The 24,809-nt window shown below is 50.5% G+C and overlaps 1 protein-coding gene and 1 non-coding gene across 10 annotated transcripts in view; one reads left to right on the forward strand and one right to left on the reverse strand.

Moving 5' to 3' along the window:
- The first annotated feature begins 2,926 nt into the window (after nt 1-2,926).
- Nucleotides 2,927-2,999, forward strand: Trnat-ugu (transfer RNA threonine (anticodon UGU)). Its single transcript has one exon. It is a non-coding gene; the product is annotated as a tRNA-Thr (tRNA).
- A 12,696-nt stretch (nt 3,000-15,695) lies between these two features.
- Nucleotides 15,696-24,809, reverse strand: part of Trrap (transformation/transcription domain associated protein) — a 114,021-nt gene continuing 104,907 nt past the window's right edge. For all 9 annotated transcript variants that reach the window (XM_071605575.1, XM_027953212.2, XM_027953213.2 and 6 more), the window contains 4 exons: nt 23,556-23,740; nt 19,407-19,610; nt 19,123-19,317; nt 15,696-16,745 (listed from right to left, as the gene is read on the reverse strand). In XM_071605575.1, the coding sequence (XP_071461676.1) occupies nt 16,461-16,745; nt 19,123-19,317; nt 19,407-19,610; nt 23,556-23,740 (869 nt within the window). In that variant the 3' untranslated portion in view covers nt 15,696-16,460. The remainder of the gene's footprint in view (nt 16,746-19,122; nt 19,318-19,406; nt 19,611-23,555; nt 23,741-24,809) is intronic.

Below are 24,809 nucleotides of genomic sequence, written 5' to 3' on the forward strand. Positions count from 1 at the left end.
TCTATTTCTATGAAGAACATCATTAGAACCTTAATAGGAATTTGCATTAAATCTCTATAGCACTTTTGGTAGTATTGCTATTTTGACAGTATTAATTCTCCCTGTCCAAGAACATGGGAAATCTTTCCATCTTCTAAGGTGGTCTTTAATTTCTTTCTTTAGTGTTCTGTAATTTTAATTGTAGGGGTCTTTCACCTCTTTTGTTGGATTGATGTCCAAATAATTTATTTTCTTTGAGGCATTGTGAATGGGATAGTTTTCCTAATTTATCTTTCAGTGGATTCATCACTGATGTATAGGAACATGATTTATAGGTGTCAATTTTATATCCTGCTACTACTGAATTCATTTATGTAAGTTTTCTGGTGAAGTTTTTTGGGTCTTTAAATATAAGCTCATGTCATCAGCAAATAAGGATAGTGTGAGTTCTTTTCCTATTTGTATCCCTTTAATTTCTTTCTTCATCTATCCCAATAAATCTTAAAGTTGGTCTTTTTGGGTTATTCCATATTTCTTCGTCTCTCACACCTTTTCTCCATGGTCAACTTTGTTTTCAGGATTATTTATTTTGTCTTCATTGCCTGAAACTCTGTCTTACAAGTGACCTAGTCTGTTGGTGATATACTTTGAATTATTAATTTGGTTTAGTGATTCCTTCATTTCAAGGATTTTTGCTTGTCTTTTTCCTCCTAGAATCTCTATTGATCTTTCACTTCCTGTATTTTCTGATTTCACTCTTTATACCGTCCTTTACTTTGCAGGTCAGTTTACACAGGTCAGTGTGTGTTCTGAACTCCTTATCTGACATCTCTTCCACTGTGGTGTTGATGGATTCTGTTATTGGAGTATCTTGGTTTTGGGGGGTGATTTGTTCCCTTGCTTCTTCATGTTGTTTGTGTGTCTAACCATCTCTCAACAGTATGGAGCTGAGGCAATAGAATTTCTACCATGGACTTATGTCCTTGAAGGTTTCTAGGACCTCACTTGCTGAGAAGCTGCCTGTCTGCTTTCTTGGTTTCACGCCTTGGAACAGGCAGGAAAGCGGCCTCCTCTATTCCGCCATCTTGAAAACATCAGCCTTTCTTTGAAATCTATCTACTTTGTCAGATATGAGAATAGATACTCTTGCTTGTTTTCTTGAACCATATGCCCAGAATATTTTTTGCCATCCTTTTTACTTCAGCCTGTGGGTGTCTTTGCCTGTGGGTCTCTTGTAAATCGTAATAGTTGGACTTTGTTCTTTGATCCAGTCTGCTGATCTGTGTATTTGATTCAGCATTATTAGTATGGACATGTGTTTGTGGTTTCCTGCCATTTTGTTTTTTTGCTATATTTTATCCTGTCTTGATTCTCACTTAGTGGATTACTCTTCTGTTGAACTTCCTGTGTGGGCTTTGAGAATTGTTTTTTCATTCCTCTGTGTGAAGTTTATCTTTGTAGTGCTGGTTTGCTACTTCTGAGTTTTTTTTAGTTTATCTTGCCATGGAATGTCTTTCCCCCTTAACTTTTGCTAGGTATAGTAACCTTGGCTGACAGTTGTTTTCTTTTGGGGCTTAGAATATCTCATTCCAGGCCCTCCTTGATTTTAGGGTTTGAGCAGAGAAATCAGAAGGGAGCCTTGTTTGTCTCAACATGTGAGCTGTTGTTTCTCTCTTGCAGGTTTTACTATTCTTCCCTTGTTAGGCATTTTGATCATGCTGGTCTCAGTGAACTTCTCATTCGGCCTACGAGCTTCCTGTATGTTGATGTCTACCTTGTGTCTGATATGGGAGAAGTTTTCTGTAACCATCTCATTGAGAATGTTCTTTACGCCTTTAGTTTGTATCTCCATGTTCTCTTCTATCCTAATGATTCTCAGGTCATATAAAGTTGCCCCAGAGTTCTGATTTCTGGTCAAGTTCCATAATTTTTTCCCCTTTACAGCCTATCTTCAATGCCTGAAGTTCTGTCTTCAATGCCTGAGGTTCTGTTTTCTACATCATCTTGTCCTTTGTTGATACCTTCAGGTGAGTCTGAAATTTGATTGATCTTGTCTTTCATTTCCAGAAGACCTGCTTGGTTTCTCTTCACTATTTCTATTTCTTTATTAAAATGGTCTATCATCTCCTGTAATTGCTCTCTTTTCATTGAACATTTTGATAATCAGTATTTTATAATCTTTCTCTGGGTTTTTGTCTACCTCACTATCAGTGAGTTCCCTTGTTGGGGGATTTGTTTGCCTGTTTTCTCAGGTGCTCAGAGGTCTTGGTCTTGTGTGTCAACTGGATTCCTCCACCTCTTTTTTTTAGGCACCATCTTCAGTTGCTCGAGTCCTGGAGCGATCTGGATTGTGATCCCCTTGCCAGAGTGGGATCCACAGTCTTTGTGTTATTTCCCCATTTCTGCTGTAGGCGGGAACCTGGGGGCCCACCCCTGGCTCTTTGTACTTGGGGCCTGGTCATTAGTTTGGGGTTTTGTCTCTTCTACTCTTTGTGTTAAAGTACAGCTGAAGATTGAGTGTAATTAATTTGTGTGTAGAGCAGATGCGCTGTCTTTCGGTTTAGTTCAGCAGAGTTTCTACCCCGTGAACTTGTAGTGTCCCTGTAGGTTTCCAGTATCTCTCAGATTAGGGGACAACGAATAACTGCAACAACCAATGCAAACAATATAAAGCATTAAACTAAATTCTTAGTTCCTTCTGATGTCTACAATGTCAATTACCACAAAAAGCAGAAATGACAGCAATTGCCATAGGTAACCATGTATAATATGTGGCATTAAATCAAACAACGGGTGTCAACTCTGGCATCCACAGCAGTAATGATGGGGCAAGCACTATGTAAACCAACTAGTGCTAAAAGACGGCAAGAATTCAGTTGATTAAGAGAAAATGTGACAGGAAGGTAGAAAGGAGTTCAACGTCAAAAAATGAACCCAAGGAGGGGCTGGGGTTGTAGCTCAGTTGGTAGAGTGCTTGCCTTGTATGCACAAGGCCCTGGGTTCAATCCCCAGCACCACCAAAAAAAATAAAATTAAAAAAAATAATTTTGGGCTGGGGATGTGGCTCAAGCGGTAGCGCGCTCGCCTGGCATGCGTGCGGCCCGGGTTCGAACCTCAGCACCACATACAAACAAAGATGTTGTGTCCGCCGAGAACTGAAAAAAAATAAATATTAAAAAAAATTCTCTCTCTCTCTCTCTCCCACTCTCTCTTTAAAAAAAAAAAAAAAAATGAACCCAAGGAATGCAGAAGAGATGTAGGATGTGGCTGTTATAAGGAAGGAGAAAAACTTGAAGTAAAAAAGAATGAAAGAGCAATAGAATTTGGCTGTTAACAGCACAACACAAAACCAAAATATTCTGACCAAACTCTAACCCTTGCAAGACTGCATTTTAAAAATACTACAAGTGAGAATAAAAAGAAACATGTCCATGAACCAATCAGCACATGCGCGAGCGCACACGGAAAAGAGAAGATTCCTAATGAGCAATTAAGGAGCCTGTTCCACTGGGGCGGAATAAACATGGTCTCTGCCCAACTACCTGAGCCCAGCCCAGCGGAAGAGTAAGGGCCAGGGGCTGTTAAGCCCTTCTTTTTGTGTAGCTCACCAAATTGCCAGTTGGAGTTCAAAAATTCTCAGCTTCTCTTCTCCGCAGTGTGAGGAAGGGTGGGAGGAGAAGCATTGCCCGCTAGTTTTGTCTGCACAGGCCAGGCCCCCCCACTCCCCGTGGGGCCTGCAGAGTTCTGAATGGAGTCCCCCAGGTGGGGCTTTTGCTGGGTGGTGACCATTCTGGTGAAGTAAGGTCAGCACACCCAGGGCCGGGCAGCTCTGCTTCCCAGCAGAGATCTGGATCTCAGGAGCCTCCCTGGGATCCTACTCCCAGGGCCGGGGAGCCCAACCTTCACCCTGGTTGCTGCCCACACACAGCCTTTGCAGCCTCCCAGGCTTAGTCCCCAAACATGTCCACCCACCTCCTGTGCAGATCCCCGACCCGCTTCAGCTGGTCACGGGTGCTGAGAGCCATAGCCGAGTCAGAATGACGCATGGCATTTTTGCCAGAACAGAGTGGTTGAGAGGTGACCAGCAAGCCATTGAGATGATGATGGTTATGTTAAGCTGTGTATTCAATTGTATATTAGATCCCTCATGTCCGCCTCAGGCTCCGCGCTACTTTGGAGTTCTTGCGGGGATTCCTCTGGGGAGTTCGTGTTGGTTGGGGAAGTGCCGGAGGGGGGATTTCCGTTTGGTGTGTGGTGTGTCCTGGGGGAAGGCCGGTTAGTGTGGTTTGAAGGAGTTCGGAAATAAAGTTTGTTCCTGCTTGAGTGGCTCGTGATTTGTGCCCAGCCAGACTGCGGCACACCGGAGCCACCAGAGTCAAGGGGAAAGCAAGTTGGGCTCCCCTTTGCTTTTCTGACTTGAACCCCCTGGGTTAAATCTCTGAGCCTGTCCTGCTTTCACCTTCGAGGGATGGCAGGTCCTGCGGCAGGCACCTGCAGGGACACTGCAGCCGTCTGTGCAGCAGCAGCGCAGTGTGGCTGCCTCAGTTCCCGTGGCCAGGTGAGGATGGGGGGCTTTTCACCTCTAAGGGACAATGCAGCCTCTGGGTCAGCTGTGGGCAGGCTGCTTGTCTGATCTGGGGACTTTCTGTACTAACTCTGAGTTTCTCTGCATTCTCCCTGTGCTGAGCCAGGGCCTCTAAGGCTCTGGTACTCCCAGCTGGGATCCAATGGAGTCTCTCTGTTTAATGTACCCAAACTCCCGAGTCTCCAAGACACTGTCCAAAATTGAGTATTAGTGCAATCCCTCTTTCACCCACCTCACAGAGTAGTGTCCCCACTGCCTGAATCCCGGCTCTCCAGCTGGCTGATGGTCACCTCGACTAGGAGCCCTAGGCCGTATTTCAACCTGAGGGTCTCCATCATGTCCTGCAAGGAAGCGCTAATGGACATTAACTTAGGAATGTCTTAATTTCTCATTTTCAAAGGACAGTTTTGCTGGGTATGAATTGCTGATAGTTTTTTTCCCCTTCAGCATTTTGAACATGATCAGCTTGTTGCCAGGGCTCCCAGTGTTTCTGATGAAAAATATGCTGAATTACCCTGCAGCTGCAGCCAAGGCACAGCCTGCCTTCCCGCTGTGACTGAGGGACCTGGCCTCCTCCTGCTTGTTGGCTGGAGCCACCCTCAGGTCACAGAGGTTGCCCACACAGTTGCTTTTCATTCCTTAAATGTCTGGCTCCCAAACAAGGGAGGCCACTCCTCTAGACTGGGAAGCCACTTCAGGCTGGGGCAGGGGAGGTGGCAGAGCCTGCCCGTGTCTGCTCCTGGTGATCAAAACACCAAGCCTCATATTGGTAGGATGAAGTCCTTATTGCTCACCTGGCTGTTAGCTGGTCACCTCTGGGGACCCTGTCAGTCTACGCTGAAGTGGTGGAGAGAGCTTTGGTGCCAGCTCTGCCATCTTTCTGGTGTCACTCTGTGCCACAGTCTGGCTGGGCACAATTCAGGAGCCACTTGTCAAAAGAAACGAACTTTATTTTTAGAACCACACAGGCCAAACAAAACAGCTCCTCAGGAAAAACCTTCAGAGCCCAACTGCCACCACCGGCTTCCCACAAGCCTCTCAACCTCCCCCACTCCTCCTGCTCTTGAGGCCGATTGGCTGGGTCGCGTGGGCAGAGCCAAAAATGTCCCCCAAATGAGCAGCTCCGTAGTCTGAAAGGGCAGGGAAACAGCCCAATGAGCATCACCGCAGAGGAGCCAATCAGCTAGAAGTTGCTGGGGCCTTTGTGAGCCAATCATCAGCTGGCAGTCTGAAAGTTTGCTGGGGCCCCTTCGGCTGTGGCTCTCAACAACTCTGGTCATGTTTATTTTGATCTCCCTCCTGGGAACAGTCACAGGAACACAGTGTATCCAGACTCAGTGGACTAGTCCTGTGCTCCGCTTCTGAGGGGACACTGTGCTCCAGATGACAGACAGGTGTCTGGTTCATCACGGTTTTTACAATTCAGAATATTTTCAGGTTTTGATCCCGGTGTTGTGGGTGCTCAAGTTTTAAAAAGATGCTTGCTATGAAGAGGCCACATTCCGACACGCACATCCTCCACTGGAAAGCCCCAATCACCTCTCCCCAGCCTCACTGCTCAGCACCACCGTGTCTGCTGTGCTCCTGGTGGTCGTGTCGCTGGGGAGCGGTGGCTCCTGCCTCCTCTCAGTGTCCCAGGAGGGCATCACTGTACAAAGGACCAACAGGCAGTTTCTCCCAAGTTCACTTTTTTTTCCTGTGAAGTCGGCCCCTGTTGCCTGCCCCTCACCTCCCGGCCTAGCTGCCAGCTATCCTGAGACATCGAGTTTGTTCCTTCACCCTCTGATCTCCCAACACGAGCTTTGTGCCCCTGAGGGCAGCTGCACTAACAGCTTCCGGCTCCCGTGTTTTACCTGATGATCACACCCAGATCCGAATGTGGACAGATGTTTTCCACGTCTATGTCATGACGTTATCAAAGGCAGAGCTGGAACCTGGGACCAATTCCTGGCTTTGTTACTCGACCCTGGACACATTATTTAACTGGTGCCTCAGTTTCCTTGTTTGTAAACTTGAGGCTCGCCCACGTAATTCCCAGGGCTGTGTGTTCTATGAGAAGGGCCTGTCAATCACGGCTGTCACTCTCATACATGCAAGTCCATGCTCCTTTCCAAAAGGAGCAGAACGCGGGAGGCTGGAAAGCAGCAGATGTTTTTGTTACAGTTCTGATATCTGACAAGTCCAAGGTCAAGTCTCCAGCAGGTTTGGTGTCTGGTGAGGGCCGCTTCTTGGGTCCTGGTTGGTGTCTTCTCACTGTGTCCTCCCCTGGAGGGGGTAAGGGTTTCTCTGGGCCCCTTATCTAAGGGCACAAACCCCGTTCTCAAGGACTCCTCTTCTCTCATAATCCAATCACCTCCCAAGGCCCCATTTTCTGAGACCACAGCCTTGAAGGCAAGGGGCTCACCATGCAGGTGAGACATCCCGAGGGAGTCACCAGCTCTCTGTCTCCAAGCCTATTGGTGCACCTGTGGTCAGAGTAGCAGGCAGGGCCACTCAACTCCACCACGTCTGTGTCTCTTCTCCATGGCAGAAGCTCTTGTGGGAACCGGGTGATGGCTCAGCATCTCCACCCAGCCAGGCGGCCCCTGGGGAACACAGGGGACCAGGCAAGGGCTCTCAGCTGCCCAATGGCTCTCAGCCTGGTCCTGCTGGCACCTACCAGAACCAGTCTCCAGGCATAGGCACGGCCATGCTCCTGAGCCCCCAGGGATGGAGGCTCTGTCCTTGGCGACTTTGTGGGAGCAGGAGAGTTGGGAGGGTCTTGAATCCAGTCCACAGGTCACAGCTGGAACTCTAGGGCATGACTGGGCCTCTGTTGTCTTACCTACAAAATTAGATTCACATAAATAAGAAGAGGGAATGATACAGGAAGCAAAAGTTCTAGAAAAACAAGGTTGACTAGAGAATGAGACCCCAAATGACCTCCTGCCCTGGGAGGTCTGGTGATGCTGGACAAGCAGCCCAGGCGCAGACCACAGCAAGTCCAGAGAAACACACCTGCCCTGCAGAGAAAGGCCACCGGGACGTGTGTCCTCACCCTGCCCGAGAGCTGGGAAGCCCTGCTGCCCCTGCCTGACCAGGCTTTCTTGCTGCCCGATGCCCTGGACACAGGCAGTGCTGGGTGACTTGGACAGACCTTTCTGCTCCTGTGTTGCATTTAGTCCCCCTTATTTTTTTTTTTTGGTAATACTGTGGATTGAAACTAGGGTCTTGCACGTGCTAGGCAAGCCGTCCACTCCTGAGCTACGCCCCAAATTTAAGACAGGGTCTAAGTGGCCTCGGCTGGCCGTGAACTTGCTATCCTCCTGCTTCTGTCTCCTGCGTCACTGGGATCACAGGCCTGCATCCCTGAGTCCTCTCCGAAATTCTGTAACATGAGCGAGTTGTCACTTTCCCACCCTGCCCAGGGCTCTGCTCTCCACCTCTGCTCTCCTGGGGTCCTGCAGCCTTCCCTGCTCCATGCACCTTCCTGGGCAGCCTCCTGTTCCTGAGGCCCTGCTCTGGCTCTGGCCAAGTGTGGCAGGCGCTAAGGTAGGCGCTGCTGGGGAGCGGGGCGCTGGATGGATGCTGATGACCAGACCCCAGTACATCCAAGCACCCTGGTCTCTCCCAGATGCCGCCTCGACCCTCTAACAGGGCTGCCCCTGACTCTGTCCCTTATTCCACTCACTGTGGGCAGGCACTCCTGAGAGAGTCAGGTGGGCAGCTCGAGTCCCGAATGCCACCTCTGCCTCCTAGGGGCCTGTTCTCATCCAGCAGATGAGAAACCACCACCTGCTTGTCAACAACTGCAGTGCTGTGTTGTGCTGCCTTGGGGACAAGGTTCCAGGTAGTGACACTGCTACAGGAGACTGCAGCAAGCCATGCCCTCCGTCTCACACAGTGGTGGTGACAGTGAGGGCTGTCCTTCATTTGTCATCATGAAAGTCTGTTTGCCTAGGAGCTGCCACCAGAGCCTCTGCCCTTTGGAGGGAGGGACACGCTTGAGTCCCCCAGGGCAATATTGGGGTAGCCAGGCAGGGAGAAAGACCAAAAGAAATGTACCACGAGGCCACCAGTGGGAAAGTCCCAAATCTTCACTGGGCTTAAAGTCAAGAGTTTTGCAAAGAACTGTCGGAGTCCAGCTCCAACAGGGGGTCTCAGGAGACTAACAGATGATGAGGAGTCGGTGAAAGTGGGGGTGGAGAAACAACACAGACACCAAAGTGAAGGTGCTGAATCCCAATCTTTACTTGTGAAGTTAGTCATATATACTTTTCATTTTGGCAGGCTCACAGTGCTTTGTGGTTACAAAACAGGAATCATTATTCAAAGAAACAAAGTATTACGCAGCTACAATTAGAAGAATGTATCTTGGCTTATGCATAAGCAAGCATTTTTCCTTTCAGTTCGTGTTTTGCTTTGAGCTGTTTCTGCTTAGTTAGCTTTTAATAATAGTTAGAAATGTCCCAGACTATTGACCTATACCTTGACTATTCTTTCTTGACTTACTGACTGGAACCGGTGCCATGATTACGGCAAGTGGTTAACTTGTTATTAATTTTAATCAAACAAGAGTAAGAGCACAAACCATTGTGCACAGGAACAAGAACAAATTGCCCAATACCAAGCACTAGTCTGTCTTCTTAACATTAATTCTTCTTCTCTAGATTTTAATTTGATTTCTCAAAAACTTCCTTGACAGGAATACAGGGAGTTTTTCATTAGACATTAATAATTTACACTCCACAGCTGAATCATTGCATTTAGAGCAAACAGATCTATTCTTTAGAAGTAGTTGCATTAATTGGGAAAGTCATGTTTTTTTCCTTCATACTTAATGGTCATATGAGAAATTGCAACTATACTTATTAAAGGAATACAAAAACAAATCAGCCCATTCCCAGAAACATACTGTGCTCCTCCAGAGGATGGACGCCTTGCGCCATCCACCTCAGTAGGGCCTTGCCATTGCCTGAGTCAGAGGAGGGGCGCAGCAAAGAACTAAATAACCAAGTCTAGAAGAGCTGAAGGCGGTGTGAGAAGGTCTGGCCTTCATGAGACGCCTTCCAGCACACCCTGCAGCGACCACAACTAAGCAGCCTGCGAAACTCAGCAAAGGGAGGAGCCCAACTTCAGATGGCATCAGAAAGACTCCAATCAAAATTCTGGACTTCGGGGAAGCACAAGGCTGCTGTCAAAAGAAGCCCAAGGTCAGGAGAGAAGAGGGGACAGGTGTACTGAATACACAGACGTGAACAGGCCCAAGCAGCCCGAGGGTGGCCTCCTGGTGACTCTGAGGCGGGTGGGGGGGTGGCCGAGCCCTGGGTCAGCCCTGCTGCCACTGAGACAGGATCAATGTATGCTGGGCCCAGGAGGCAGCAGCCAGTCCCTGCAGAGCTCCTGGCGGGAACTCAGACCTGGACACAACAGCTACTCAGGAAACAGAGCCCTCAGTCGAGCAGAAGGGTCTTCTGAAAAAACTGACGAGAGGATTATATTCTTTTTTTTTTTTTCATATATTTAGTTAAAAATAAGTAACTAAATATATGCTGAAATAGCGAAGAGCAATAAAGATACTGGTGCCATTAAGGGACTGCATTAAGGAGGGCACGGTGGTCCATGCGCCTCAGGAGGCTGAGGCAGGAGGATCAAGGCCAGACTCAGCAACTTCGCAAGGTCCCATCTCAAAATATAAAGGGCTGGGATGTCGCTCAGTGATTAAGCACCCTGGTTTCAATCCCTGGTACCAAAATAAACAAAGGAAAACAAATAACAAAAAAAAAACCCAAACAAAGACCACATTAAAAGTCCACCACAAAATGTTTCCACTGTGGTCAAAACAGAGTAGGAAGCAGAACGTACCGAGTTCTCTTTTTCCATCTGGCCTCGTGCAGGCTGGGCGAGCACCTAGCACTGAGCCACAGCCCAGCCCAAAGTATTAAGTTCTGACAGAAAGTCCACCAGGTATGGGAAGGAATCTGCTGGATATTCAACCAAAGTGCGTTTCCTGTGGAGAGACTACCTGCAGCAATTTCAAAGGTCAGCCACACATGGGACAAGCTGGACACGGGCAAAGAGACCACAATTCTCCCAGACACCCTGATGGCCTCAGTAGCCACTCTCAACACCAGCTGATTTTCCACAAGAGAAATATGCGTGATAACTTAGGAGCAGAAAATGGAGATTTCACACAAAAATTACCAGGAAGGAATAAAAAGTAGAGCATTTTGAGAATTCCTGCATCCTGGGTGTTCCAGGCGAAGCCCTGGCTGGAGGCGGAGGTGGCCGACAAGGAACCCTGTGGACACCAGGCTCTGGAGGGGAAAGAGCGTCCATACTGCCAGGGTACAAGGACACGGTGAGCTGCTGGGCCCAGCAGTGTCCCCACAGGTTCAGGCCTCCAGAGAAGGTACTCTCCACCGGCCACGGCCACCTCTGAGTGTCAGGCCACGCCCATGGGCAGGGCTCTGGTCCTCTTCCTTGTCTCTTCCCGAGCAAGAGCGCCCAGTCCTGCCCACATTCTGGAAAATGAAGACAGTGCTCCCAAGGACTCTCCTCCAGGGGCCTTGCTGGCCCAGCACACCTTGCACTGGCCACGGGAAGGTCTACACCAGGCAGTGGAGTCTACCTGGCGTTCGCACGGCCTGGGCCAGAGCCACCACCCTTCCCATGTGTTGCCACCTCTCTGCTAAAGTAATCGTGGTTTCTGTCAGTGCCACTGACTTTACATCAGGGACCTCCAGTGGTTCCAGTTAGGATCTTGGTAGACGACTCTCAGAGCCATGATGAGCAACTGAAGACACTTACGCGTGAACCTGTAAGCTCACCACGTCTGTGTCCTCCTGTTGGGGGCAGCTCAAGATACGGTTTATAAGTGCACATTATGATAATGTGAATCTTTTTTATTTTTTTAAAGAGAGAGAATTTTTTAATATTTATTTTTCAGTTTTTCAGTGGACACACATCTTTATTTAATTTTTATGTGGTGCTGAGGATTGAACCCAGCGCCCCGCACATGCCAGGCGAGCGCGCTACCGCTTGAGCCACATCCCCAGCCCCAAAATGTGAATCTTTAATTTTTTTGTTTTTAGTTGTTATTGGACCTTTATTTTATTTATTTATTTTTATGTGGTGCTGAGAATCAAACTCAGTGCCTCACACATGCTAGGCAAGCGCTCTGCCACTGAGTCACAACTTCAGCCCCAAAATGTGAATCTCTCTCTCTCTCTCTCTCTTTTTTTTTTTTTTTTGTATAGGAGATTGAACTCGGGGGCTCTCAACCACTGAACCACATCCCCAGCCCTATTTTGTATTTTATTGAGAGACAGGGTCTCACTGTTAGCGCCTTGCTAAGTTGCTGAGGCTGCCTGGGTTACAGGCCTGTGCCACTACGCCTGGCCTGAAAATGTTGATCTTCATGCTGACTTACCTCCGTCTTACTTCTAGCATTATGATAGTATTTTGTTTTGCTACTTAATGAGTTTCTTCTATTGACTTAGAGCAATTTCTTGTCATCTCTAAGGTGATTTTGGATTTTCTCTTCAGTCCAACGTACAGTTAAATGACTCTCCAAGTGCTTAAATGAAACTTGACAACAATTTTAATTCTTTGGGGCTTACGTTACAAATAGACTTTATTTAAGGGGCCTGAGGACACGGGGCCTGGGCCACCAAGGAGAGGACCGACTGAGGAAGCGCTAACCCTTGAGAAGCAGCCAAGACGCAGCTGTGCCTGTGGAAGAATAAAAACAAACACAAAACCACAAAGGCCGCAGGAGGAGCCCGGAGGAGCCACCTGCAGAGACAGGTAAGGTGGCGGTTTCCTCAAGTACCCAGCTGTCAACGAACGATCAAAAGATACAGACAAGAAAACCAGGGGAAATTCAGGGGAACAAAACCTATCTACAGAGATCGCCCCTGAAGACAGACACACAGCTTTAGCCATTCCACAGTTTACCTCATAACCCTGGGCTGTACACAGATACACATCCATGAACAAAATGGCAACATCAACAAAGAGATTGTGATAAAGAGCCATTCAGACATCCTGGAGCTGAGAACTGCAGCACTGAAGCTGTGACATCACCACGGGGCAACAGCAGTTCTCAACCAGCAGGAGGGACACCAGTGAGCTCCAAGACGGCACCTGAAATCACTACGCAGGGGGGGAGAAGGGGAAAGGAACAGAGACAAGCGAGCAAGCCCAGGGGATTGTGGGACACACGAAAGTCAGAGGCTTGATAAACGCCAAGAGACCCACGCCAAGGCCCACGCCGATCACACTGCTGAAGGACAAAGAGGACATCTTGAAAGCAAGAGCTGAGAAAAGCAGGTCACCCCATGTGAGCGATCAATAAGACCATGAAGATTTCCAAGAGAAATCCTGCAAGGCCGGAGGCAGGGGAATAAGAGTTCTCTGCTGACAGAGAACAAAATGGCTCTTCACTGCAAGGAAAAACTGCCAGGTGCGGTGGCCCCTGCCTGCTATCCCAGGGACTCAGAGGCTGGCAAGTTCAAGGCCAGCTTCAGCAACTCAAGGAGACTTTACCTTAAGATAAAGAATAAAAAAGACAGGGATGTGGCTGATTGGTTAAAGCGCCCTGGGTTCAATCCACAGTACAAATTATATATATATATATATATATATATATATATATGTATAAATAAATTTTTTTATTTGCACAAAAAAGAATACTACCAAGAGGGAAAAGGTGGTCCATGCAGTGAGCATTTCCAAGTCACGTATCTACCTGGGGCTCATTCTCATCCCTAGTCCTTCGAGACATAGAAGATATATAACTAACTGGCTAATAAGCACATGAAAGTTGTTCAACATCATTCATTAGAAAACGCAAATCCAAACCACCAGAGATACAATTTCACATCCATTAGGATGCCTTCTTTAAAAAAAAAAAAAAAAAGTCAAGCCAGGCAGGGTGGAGCACGCCTATAATCCCAGCAAGCCAGGAGGCTGAGGCAGGAGGGTCTCAGGTTCAAGGCCAGCCTGCCAACTTAGTGAGACCCTGGCTTAATAAAACAAAAACAAAAACAAAAAAAACCTGGAGATCAGCTCAATGGGAAAGTGCCCCTGGGCTCAATCCCCAGAACCACATCAACAAGTAAATAAAATACAGACAAAAACCAGAAAATAACTGTTGCCAGGGGTGTGGAGAAACGAGAACGAGAAGCCTCGTGTATTCCTGGAGGGAACATGAAGGGCACAACTGCCCTGGAAAACGGTGGTCACTGCACGATTACGCAATTCTGCATATGTGACCACAAGGATTAGAAGCAGGGACTTAAACAAACACTCCCACCTACATCCCTAGCAGCATTATTCACAGTGGTCAAGGACGGAACCAACCCAAGTGTCCATCAATGATAAGCAGATAAAAGAAATGTGGCTTAAGCAGCCAAAGGACACTATGTAGCTTTTCAAAAAAAACCTCGCCACTGTTAACAGGATGAATGCTGAGGACGTCATGTGAGATCAGTCAGTCACCAACAAGACATGAGGTCCCCAGAGTGGTCAAGTGATGTGACAGAAAGCAGGTGGTGGTGGTGAGGAGCTGGGCGTGGGGAAGACAGGGTTGCAGTTTCAGTGTGGGAGGCTGAGGAAGGCCTGGAGGGGACGTGGCGATGGCCGCATAGCAGTGTGAACTACTCAAAGCCAGTGGGCTGGACACTTAAAGGTCAAAATGATCAACTTTGTTGTGTATATTTCATCACTATAAAAACCAAAAGCTTAGCAGTACCTCAAAATGATAGTTGGTGAACCTTAGAACACATGTGGGCCTGTGACTGAGCCCTTTACCGGGCTGTCCCCAACTGGGTGAGGAAGCCGACTCGTGGTCAGGAGGTGCTGGCTCCAGGCCTCCCAACTCCGGGTCCTCACTCCTTCCTCTTCTTGAAACACAGAAGATGCGTCCCTGGCAAGACTCTGCACTGGCTATGGTTTGGGTGTTGCCTGGGGCACGATTGGCTGAACCTGGCAAGGAACCCCGGGTGACTCTGGCCCTCCAAGGTAGGGAGCCAGTGCTCCTGCACCCCGACAGCCCAGGTCCTCTCTGTGTACACCTCACTGCACAGCAGGCTCAGCGAGGGCACAGGGCAACCGCCCCAGTGAGACACCTGGGACACCAGTCCTCAATCACAGCTCCTGTCACTCCAAAATCCGAGACCTGGTCTGACGAAGCCAGCTGTCACCAAGAAATGGGAAACACAAATTAGCTGCAAAGACAGAGAGGGAGAGTCCCATCAGACAGCAGAGTTGGCCCTCAGCCCCTGACTGCGTCCGGGGTACAGCTTGGTACGTGGAGTCAAACTGGAGGAGGTTCAAGCCTGGTCTCCTCTGTTGGCTCTGGGACCCTGGACAAGCTACTCACCCTCGGAGCTGGAAATCCCTTTTCTCAAGTGGACAGTCCACCTATCTCCTGAGGCCTGGGAACCAATGTGGACTTCCAGGGTCGCAGCTGCAGCCCCTGCTGCAAAGGAGCCTGCACCCAGGTCACATCCAGCAACACAACCGCGGTTGACACCTGCCTTGGGGACAGCAGCCATGCTCCCCAGAACCCAGGCCAGTGAGGGTCACCAGGGAAGAGAAGGAAGGCTGTGAGAATCCAGAGTGCACACAGGGTGGCCTTGCTGACTGGCCACAAGGCATGCCCAGAGTTGCGTTTGTTCCTCGTGGGGACCTTGTACTTCAGTGGGAAGCCCTCCTCGGCCGCAGTGCGTGTTGGAATGGAGTGAGGCCTTCTCCCCGTCCCATGGGTGTCATCGCCTGTGCCAGAGACTGTCCGGTGTCCGCCAGGTCAGGGGCTCTGTGCTCTGTCCATGCTGCTGCCCTGGAGTGACTGGCCTGGCCAGGTCCACACCAGATGAAGGGGTGGGGCTGGTGGAACCAAGCAGCTGAGGTCTTGGCGAGCTCTGTGCACACCACGCAGCAGCAGCCATGAAGCATGGGAACTGGGTGCGCTGCCAACGTCAGGCACAGACTCCCGCCCCTGTGACCACAGGGTCGCTGCGCCTGCCCAGGCAGCTTGTGCCTTCACCAAGAAGCCACACCCCTCACTGTTCCTGGGGCCCCAAGTCCCCGAGGAGCTGAGGGATGTCAAGGCAGAAAAAACAACTCACGGAAACAGGACGACAAACCCTTTTATAAAATATTTATTCTAAAAAAATCACGCTGTACAAATTTAGAACAATGCTCAGATTTATAAAAATGTGAACATAACAGAAGACTAAAGGGACAAATTTTCATTGCTGTTTTCTTTTTAAATTAGGAAGAATGATTTTTTTCAGGTACAGTGATAGTAAAGATCTAAGAGACATTGAGCCAGGAGTGAAGAGCCCAAGACCCGCTGCCAACCTACAGGGTTGGTGTCCACTCCGCCGAATCCAAACCTGTGCTCGAGCGGGGAAGGGCCTTCCCTACAGTGGACACCGCGCAGATTCCCCAAGCTGGCGGGGATGGGCGCTCTGGCTCGGATTCTCTGGCTCTCCTGCACCGCCAGGGTCTCTTGCGCAGGAGCAGGGCTGCGTGGCGCTCTGGGGAGTTGCGGGAAGACGGCGCTGGCTCCTGCAGTCCAGCTGCCGCCCACAGGGAGGGGCTCCGTAAAAAAGAACTCACAAAAACTCCAGGCCAGGGATCCTGGCTCCTTAAAAAGGCGTTTAAAAAGCTTAGGTAAGTTTGGCTCCATCATTTCTAGTGGCCCGAGCCACAGTGTGGCTCCCTTCTTTCACACACACACTTCCAGGAAAATAACTGCAACTCGGCAAACCTGCAAGACTGTTGTAAGTAAGATGAACAAGGCAGACAGAGGCCACAGCGGCCCGCGGGCAGAGAGGCCACAGCAGCCAGCGGCACAGAGCCCGAGAGGCGCCTTCACATTCCAGACGGTGGGGCAGCCCAGCGGTCACAGCCATGGGTGCCAGGCGGGGTCCATGCGGCACAGATTGTCCAGGCTGTTTGCAGCGGCCACCAGGGTGTTCACCTTGCTCTCCCCGCCTTCAAACTGGGCCAGGTTGTGCAGGCGGGTCATGATGGCGGTGACAGCTTTCTGCACCAGGGTGACCAGCTGCTGGCTGTCCATGTTCTCAGGCTGTCCGGCGGCCGAGAGAGGAGAGGAGGTGTCCTCCTGGGTTTTTTTGTGCCAAGCAATGATCTCGTCCCGGAGCACAGTCTTCAGAATGCCGTCCACCTGTGCGAAGAAGAGAAGGCAATGACTCCTGCTCACCAGGGACACCCAGGGCAGCTCCACAGCAGGCCACCAGGGCCCTGCCTAGCCTGGGCACCACAGCCCCTCCTCTACTGGGAGCCGTGGCCACACACAACACTTCCAACCAGTCTCCGCAGCACCAGGCAACAGCGTCCAGGTGGAACGTGCGGCCTTGCCTGATCGGCTCCACTTACCACATCTGCGGGCCGGCCGAGTGCTGGCCAAGAGTGAAGAGGACAGAAAACCCATGTGCTGGCTTATGGGCTCCCACTCCAACCAACTACACATCATGAGGTGGGGCCATGGGCATTGCGGAGAGCAGGGCAGGGTGGGCAGGACGGGGAGAGGTTCTCCCAGGAGCACCAGGAGGCTCTCACCCAAGACCAGAAGGAAGTGAGGGTGCCACAGGCAGAGCAGCCGAGCGAGGCCGTGGACGCCATGCTGCCCTGGTTAGCTTGGAGGGTCAGCAACAGGTGGCTACTGCCTGGGTCTCACTCAGCACATCAGGTTGGTAGCTCAGGTCCATCACCTCCCACCTGGTGGCCTTGGGGAAGTCACTTAGACCCTGTACCTCAGCCTCCCCATTTGTGAGCAGGGCTTAGTATTAAGTTCCCTCCCCACAAAACAGGCAAAGGTAAAGGAGTTGGCAAGCGTCAAGGGCAGAGACCAGTGTCCGCCAGGCTCTGCTGGCCCGACTCGTCAGTGGCCCTTACTCTGACCAAGTCCTCCAGTGACTTACAGGAGGGTCTTGGGAAGAGTGTGGCAAGACCTGGTTCCTGTCTAAAAGGGTAACTCCAGCTGCCAGTGGGGAGCAGGGCAAAGGTGAAGGGCCTGGCCAGTGGAGCTTCGTCCCCAGGCAGGCACTTTCAGCCGACAGGTCGCAGGCGTTATTGCACCTTACTCTCGTGTCAACAGAGTGTGATTTTTAGCACAGCCACTCATAGCTCCCACCATGGCCTGCATCTGAGCGAGACTTAAAGGCACTCACTAAATACAGATTGTTAAGAAATCTGAGCCCAGAGCTAGAGCTAAAATCCCATCAATGCCACCACGTTCTGCAAACTCCCAGGGTGGTGACAGGCCCTCTGGTGGAGAGCCCTCTTCCGACTTTCCAAATGAAATGCCACCTAGGGATCATCCTATGGCTGTTTGCAGAAGCGTAACAGTTCAACCCGAGCAAGCGCTTCCTCGTCCCCGAACCAGGCAAGAATTCGCCACGTCAGAACAGACCCCCTCCTGGAGCCGCCCATGGCCTGGAACCTTCTCTCAGTCCTGCAGGTGGACAGCTGTGGCCAGAACAGCACGCAGCACCAAGGGATGTGCGCGGCTGGACACTAGTTAGAGCAGGGGGTGTGTGAGGCACTTGAGAGAACTTAAAGCCTTCCCAGGCGCTGCCTTCTGGACAGCAGTGAGTTCTGAACCCTCCCTGGTGGACACTGCTGAAGGAGCGGAGAGCGGGAAAGGCCACGCACAACAGGCTGAGTCCTCCCACCAGCAGTGAGGCTGCTGGTTTTGATTCTCCCGAGGCCTATAACGTGCACCACCTACTGCCCGGCCTTCTCTCCCTGTACTCATGAGAGAAGGTGAGGCTGGGCTCAGCCCCCGCTTTTTTTTTTTTTTTTGGTACCAGGGACTGAAACCTGGGGTGCTTAACCACCGAGCCACACCCCCAGCACTTTTTTATGTCTTATTTTGAGACAGGGCCTCACTAAGTTCTGAGGCTGGCTTTGAACTCACAACCCTCCTGCCTTAGCCGCTGAGCTGCGGGGATTCCAGGTGTGCGCCGGGGTGCACTGGCTCAGCACTACTATCAAGAGAGCGGAGCCCTTGGGAGTGACGCTGGACAGGCTGCATCAGGAGGGACCCACTTCACGTGCAGCCTCCACAGCCTGGCAGCTCCGCTTCCACAGGGCTAGGAGAAACTGAGAGCCCGCTGAGGCAGCCAGTGCACTGCCAAGCACAGGGATGGCACCCTGGAAATGGCAGATTTGGCTGTCCTGTCCCCATGGACAGAGCTGCCAGATGCTCTCAGGTGGCTTCACGCTTGCCAGGGTGCCCGGGGTGTCCTGCTCCCTGGAGTCTGAGCAGTCTGAGCAGCCTCACTCCAGCCCCACAGAGAAGCTCTGCCCTCTAATGCCAGGAGGGGGTGCCAAGGGGGAAGGGAGGGTGACAGGCAGCAGAACTGCTGGGGAAGGCGTCCCACAGAGGACTCTAGACTGAGAGCCTTGACATTCTGAACACGTCAGCACAGGGAATGTCCCAGGGCCTTTCCACAGGATTCCACCTCAGCACTGGGTCCTGTTAGCAGCTCAGCAGAAACCTGAGGCCTGGGTTCCCACAGGACGACTCCATGACCCACCTTGAAGTTGGGCTGGGCGAAGCACCGTGCAACAGCAATCATGGAGGCAGTCAACGGGCCAGAGACGCCGATGGTGGTCAGAAACTCAGAAATGTTGGGTGTGAGGCGGAAAGGGACGGGACGGTTGGCATCTAAGTCCCCAGTTGCATCATTTATATCAAATCGAAAGTAGGCAACATTCAGCTTGCCGGTGTCCTGCATTTCACAGGAGGAGATGCATTAGGGACTCAGCAGTGGAAGGGAGAAGTTGGAAGAAGAGGGTCTGGCGGTTCAAGCCACGCTACCTGAGCGATCTGCAGCATCTCGGGGTTCAGTCTATTTAAATGCAGGACGAACTCAGCAAAGCCAATCAGAGCCAGCTGGATGGTGAACATCTTCCTGAAGGTCCAGTAGTCCGTGGCGTTGGGGAACGTGTGCAGGGCCCACTCCTTGAGCATGCTGCGGGGCACCATGTTGCTCTGTACCTCCTTGAGAATGTCTCGAAGGACCTGAAACACATCACTTCATGACTCCTCCATCCAACTGGCTTATTTTTTTCCCCCTACAAATTGCAACGGTTTATTTAATAAGAACCCGTAAAGAGGATTTTGCTGCCAATGTTATTTGACTAAACTAAACACAAGGATATACAAGATTGCTCCATTTCCCTCTGGGGCTCAATGTCTTGTGGTCTAACTGCCAATGGGACTGTCTGAATAAAAGCTTTAGTTATGTGATGTGTGGTTATCTGTCCTACAGAAAGGGAGGTAATGATCTGAAAACTTCCACCCATGCCAACTGCAGAATGTACCAGGCCATTAACAGGAAGAACAAAACAGCTGGGCCTCAACCACACCTCTCCAGCTTCATGAACTGGGGAGCTAGTCTGAGAAGAGCAGGTGTTTGGCAACGCAGAACTGAATTTCATCCTGGAAGACTCGAAAACAGGGGCTTCCAACGCCTGCTCCTGGCGCAGTAAAAAAGCTGAGAAAATCAAAACCATTTTCAGAACTTTCCAGACTCCTCCCAGTCAGAGGAGCTCTTGTTCAGGAGAACAGGCGAGTCCTCCCACCAGCAGTGAGGCTGGTGGCTTTGATTCTCCTGAGGCCCACAGGCGTGCACCACCTACTGCTGGGCCTCTCCCCACCTCTCTGGTGGCTGAGAGCCAAGAGCCACATGACCAGGCTGGCCGTGGAAACAGTAACCTGACAGACACTGGAGTGGGCAAAATGAGTTTGGTGACCCCCCAAAAAAGACTTGCCCCCAGAGAACTGTCCCTATTTGAATTGCCTGGAAGCTAACCACAAAAAGCCTCATTCGCGGGGCTTCTCTCCATCTTACTGAACCCTGAGTTCACACGGCGAGGACAGCATTTCTGAAGCGCATCTGCAAAAACAGTCAATGACAACTGTTCAATATCGCTGGTGTCAGAGGAAAAGACACCCACAAGACTGGCCAAGCAAAAGAGCAGGGGAATGGCATGCCCACAGGGGCTCGGAGAAGCACTGTACACTCAGGGACCTAGAAGGCCACGTGTGTGCTCATAAAAAACCTCGGAAAGCCGATGCGCTCGTCTGGTTGACCCTGAGACTCTGCATAAGTAGGGAGCGAAGGCAAAGGCAGAGCTGAAAACTGCTGAGCCCTGAGGAAGGCATGCCCCTCCACAGACAGACAGAGAGACAGACAGACACACACACCCTCAAAAAAGATGCAAGATCCACTGGCTGAGACATTCAACAGAGTCTCTGTTAAACCATTAGCCAGACACTAAACTGAGCAGACATCAGGGCTGCCCCCGACAAAGCCTGGACTGCAGTTAGTCCAGGAGGTCACTATGACCACCACCAAACCCGACAGGTCTTCAAGGGAGGATGTGATGTCTAGAGTCGCCAAATCATGTTGCTACAACAACTCCCAGTTCCGACATTATATTGTAAGACACACAGAATCAGGAAAACACGCTGACACACAGGGGAAAGGGGTGAAGTCTTCTGAGTTTACATTAAAAACACAAATGATCCAATTTAAAAGTGGGTGAAGCACCTGCAGGCATTTCTCCAAGGAAAATAGCCAAAAAGGACATGAAAAGGTATCAACTACATTGAAAGAGGACTTCACACCCACCAGCCAGGACGGCTTCCATCAAAAAGATGGGCAGTGGTAAGTGTTGGCAAGAACGTGAAGAAACTACAAAAGAAATAAAAGTACACACAAAGACACAGACCCCAACATTCACAGTAATGCTGGTCATACTAGCCAAAAAATGTAAATAATCTAGAAGTCCATCAACTGATGAATGCATAAATTATATGTGGATATTCATGTAATGGAATATCATTTGACAATAAAAAGGAAGTATGAAAACATGTTACAAAATGGGTGAACCCTGGAAATAATAAAAAGGCTGGGAATGTGGCTCAATGGTAGAGTGCAGTGCCCAGTACCAAAAACTCCCCCCTAAAACAAACAAACAAATTTTAAAAATCCTGTATGTAGAATTCTATGTCCAGAATAGACAAATCCAGAGGCAGAAAGATCTGTGGTCCCCAGGGTTGGGAGTAGAGAAGAACATGGAGGGACTAGCAAACAGGGAAGATGTTTTAAAGACAGCAGTAGTGACTGCGGCACAACGCTGTGATACTAGGAACCCTTAAATGTGAACTTTAAAGGTGAGTTTCATGGTATACGAACCATATCTCAACCAAGGTGCTATCCCAAGTGAAAGATGAAGGAGCAGAGAAGCAGCCCACAAGGAGGCAGAGAGAGGAGAGCGCACAGCTGGGCTATTCCACATGGTCAGCATCTAGCTCAGCAGGACCCACAGCACCTTCTTCTTTTTTTTTTTTGGTACTAGGGATTTAACCCAGGGGAGCTAGACCACTGAGCACAGCCTCAGCCCTTTTTATTTTTTATTTTGAGATAGGGTCTCACTAAGTTGCCTCGGGCCCCACTCAATTGCCGAGATTGGCCTCAAACTCATGATCGCCCTGCCTCATTCTTCTGAGTGGCTGGGATTTTAGGCGTGCACCACCACGCCTGGCTCATGTGGCATTTTTTAAGATGTGAGTGCACATGTGCAGACAGAAGTCACCGGTTTCCACTGTCAGAGACAAGTGATGACCTGAAGAACACAATCCATTCCTCTCCTGTGAGTACCTCCAAGCTGTCCTCAGTCCACAGAATGACCAAGCCATAACTTGTGTCACAAAAAAATCCCTAGAGCCGGGCACAGTGGCCACACCTATAATCCCAGCAGCTCGGGAGGCTGAGACAGGAGGATCATGAGTTCAAAGCCAGCCTCAGCAATGGTGAGGCTTACTAAGCAACTCAGTGAGACCCTGTCTCTAAATAAAATACAAAATAGGGCTGGGTGTGGCTCAGTGACTGAGTGTCCCTAAGTTTATCTCTAGCAACCCCCCCCCCACACACAAAAAAATCCCTGGCACCAGTTCACAAAGGAGGCTACACTTCTGTGCACAGAGGTCAATCAGAAAACAGGATCTGTTCCTTCTGCCTGCACACAAAGGTGGGAAGCTGCCCTGGACCACCCGGGGCCTTGCCTTTACCCCAGGCCCTGCCTTGGAGGTCAAACACACAGCTATGGGTTGACTCTTCATAAACAAGACCAAGTGCTCCAGGACACGGCCAAGTTGAAATGAGCCCCAAGCGACACCGGGCAAGTCCTGGCTTCCGCCCTTTGGCCTCCCTTTGCAATGCACAGCAGTACCACAGGGCACTTGCAGAGTCCAAAATGGCCGCCTCAGGACGCTCCTCACAAACCTAGACCAACACCTTCTCCGGCAAGGACAGGAACCTGCAAACCCCGAAAGGGCCCTCTGCCCCAGAGGGATGCAGGCGGGTCTACCCAGGATCCTGTGGTCTGCCCGGGACTCCTACCCAAGGCCAGTCACTCAGCTGGCTCCCCATCTCAGAGCTCCCCACTCTGTTTCAGGCAATACACACACAGTATAGACACGCGTGTCACCTAATATCCCAGGAGTGCACCAGGGTCCTGTCAGCAGCTCAGGACAGACAGAGACAACAGACAGTCCACACCACTTCACATGGGAACCAGCCGCCCAGTGAGAAGTGAGTCTGATGTAAACTGATTGGGGGGCGGGGGGGGGTGCTGGGGGTGGAACCCAGGGCCTCATGCTGCATGAAAACTGATTTTTAGATTCCAGTTTCTGAGCTTTGTAAGGGAGAAGGACAGTACTTTCTCGAGGAGGAGAACTTACCTCCAACTGGTCACAGCAAACCCTCTGCAGAAACGTCCCCTCATCCAGGTCACTGGCTGATTCCTACCATCTCATAAGTCTAATGAAGTTACTTTACGTGAGAGAAGTACCCTCAAAGAACGCTCCACTCATCTCCTAGGTCCCCACATCAGCCAGGACCACAAGAAAGCGGCCACAGGTGGAGGCCTTGGGCAGCAGCCTGGCCCTGCTTGGTACCTGGTGGCTGGCCTGGGTCCCCCGTGCCTGCACTGTGGCCAGCCTGTCGTAGTAACGGGAAATGGGGTTGTCGTGCTCGATGCCCTTCTTGGCACAGCGCTGTTTGTAAATCTCCACGAGGGAAAGTGAAGAGGGGTTGTCTTCCACGAGGCGCATCTGCGGGGACACAGCGACCACCCGGGGAACTGGGGGAAAGAAACAGGGCAGGTTGAGAGGGCAGAACCCGGGGCTAGTGCTCGACCCCACCTTCTGCACTGGCTGAGGGCTGAGAGAACTTGGCTGTGTGAGGAGAGGAGGAACCCTGGGTCACACCCCGGGTACTCAGCAGATGGCATCAAGCTCAGTCCACTTGAGCCAAGTTCTTCAGAGGCCATCTCAAAAACACAAAGTGACGACCACCCTGTTTGCTCTTCAGATGCCTTCCCAGCTGGAGTCCACAGAGGAACCCAGCTCCTGGCTCACCTTGCGACCCTGTCTTCCTGCAGCTGGAATGGCGACACTCAGGTAAATATCACCTGGGTTGTGTTCTGTTCTACAGTTCAGATAGGCCCCATGGGGCTATCTATGGGTGAAATGAGAAAATACTTCAAGATGTTAGATTTAAGTTTCTATGGAATTTGGCCAAATAAAGTTGGAAACAGCTGAGAGATTCCAAAAGAGAGAGGTCACTCCAGAAGACAACATCAAAGCCCAGACTGCCCAGTCCGGACCCCATGATGGCCTGCACTGGCCATGCTGAAAAGGCAGGCAGCAGCAATGTCCTGCTCTGGCTCTCGTCTGTGTCCAGGCCACTGAGACAACAGAGGCAATTCTAACTTCTGATGAACGAGGCTGGCCGACTCAGTCTACCATCCACTAAATCACAGCTGCTGGCTGGCCACCCTGGCTTCAGTCCATGAAAAAATTCCAAGATGACTCCAGGGCACACACTTGACTGTCACTCATTGCTAACTGAAGTGTGTGGAAGAAACAAAAGAACACTCTGCACCTCATGACTGGGTCAACAGTCATGACTGGGTCAGCACTGCAGCCCATGCTGCATCCGTGAGAAAACACACACAGCTTTCTATGAAGCACTGCAGCAAGCTGGCCCCTGACCTGTTTCTAATCTACCTCCTGTCTGGAGATACTACACTTGAAGGTCAGGATGGATTGGACTACACCTGAGCTGTCAGGAGAGCACCACACAGAACTGGACGAATGCCCTGTGGCAGGCTCCAGCCTCAGGATTGCAGCTAAAGTGACTGTGGCAAC

Source organism: Marmota flaviventris, chromosome 19 (assembly GCF_047511675.1).
Source record: "Marmota flaviventris isolate mMarFla1 chromosome 19, mMarFla1.hap1, whole genome shotgun sequence".
Lineage (NCBI taxonomy): Eukaryota > Metazoa > Chordata > Mammalia > Rodentia > Sciuridae > Marmota > Marmota flaviventris.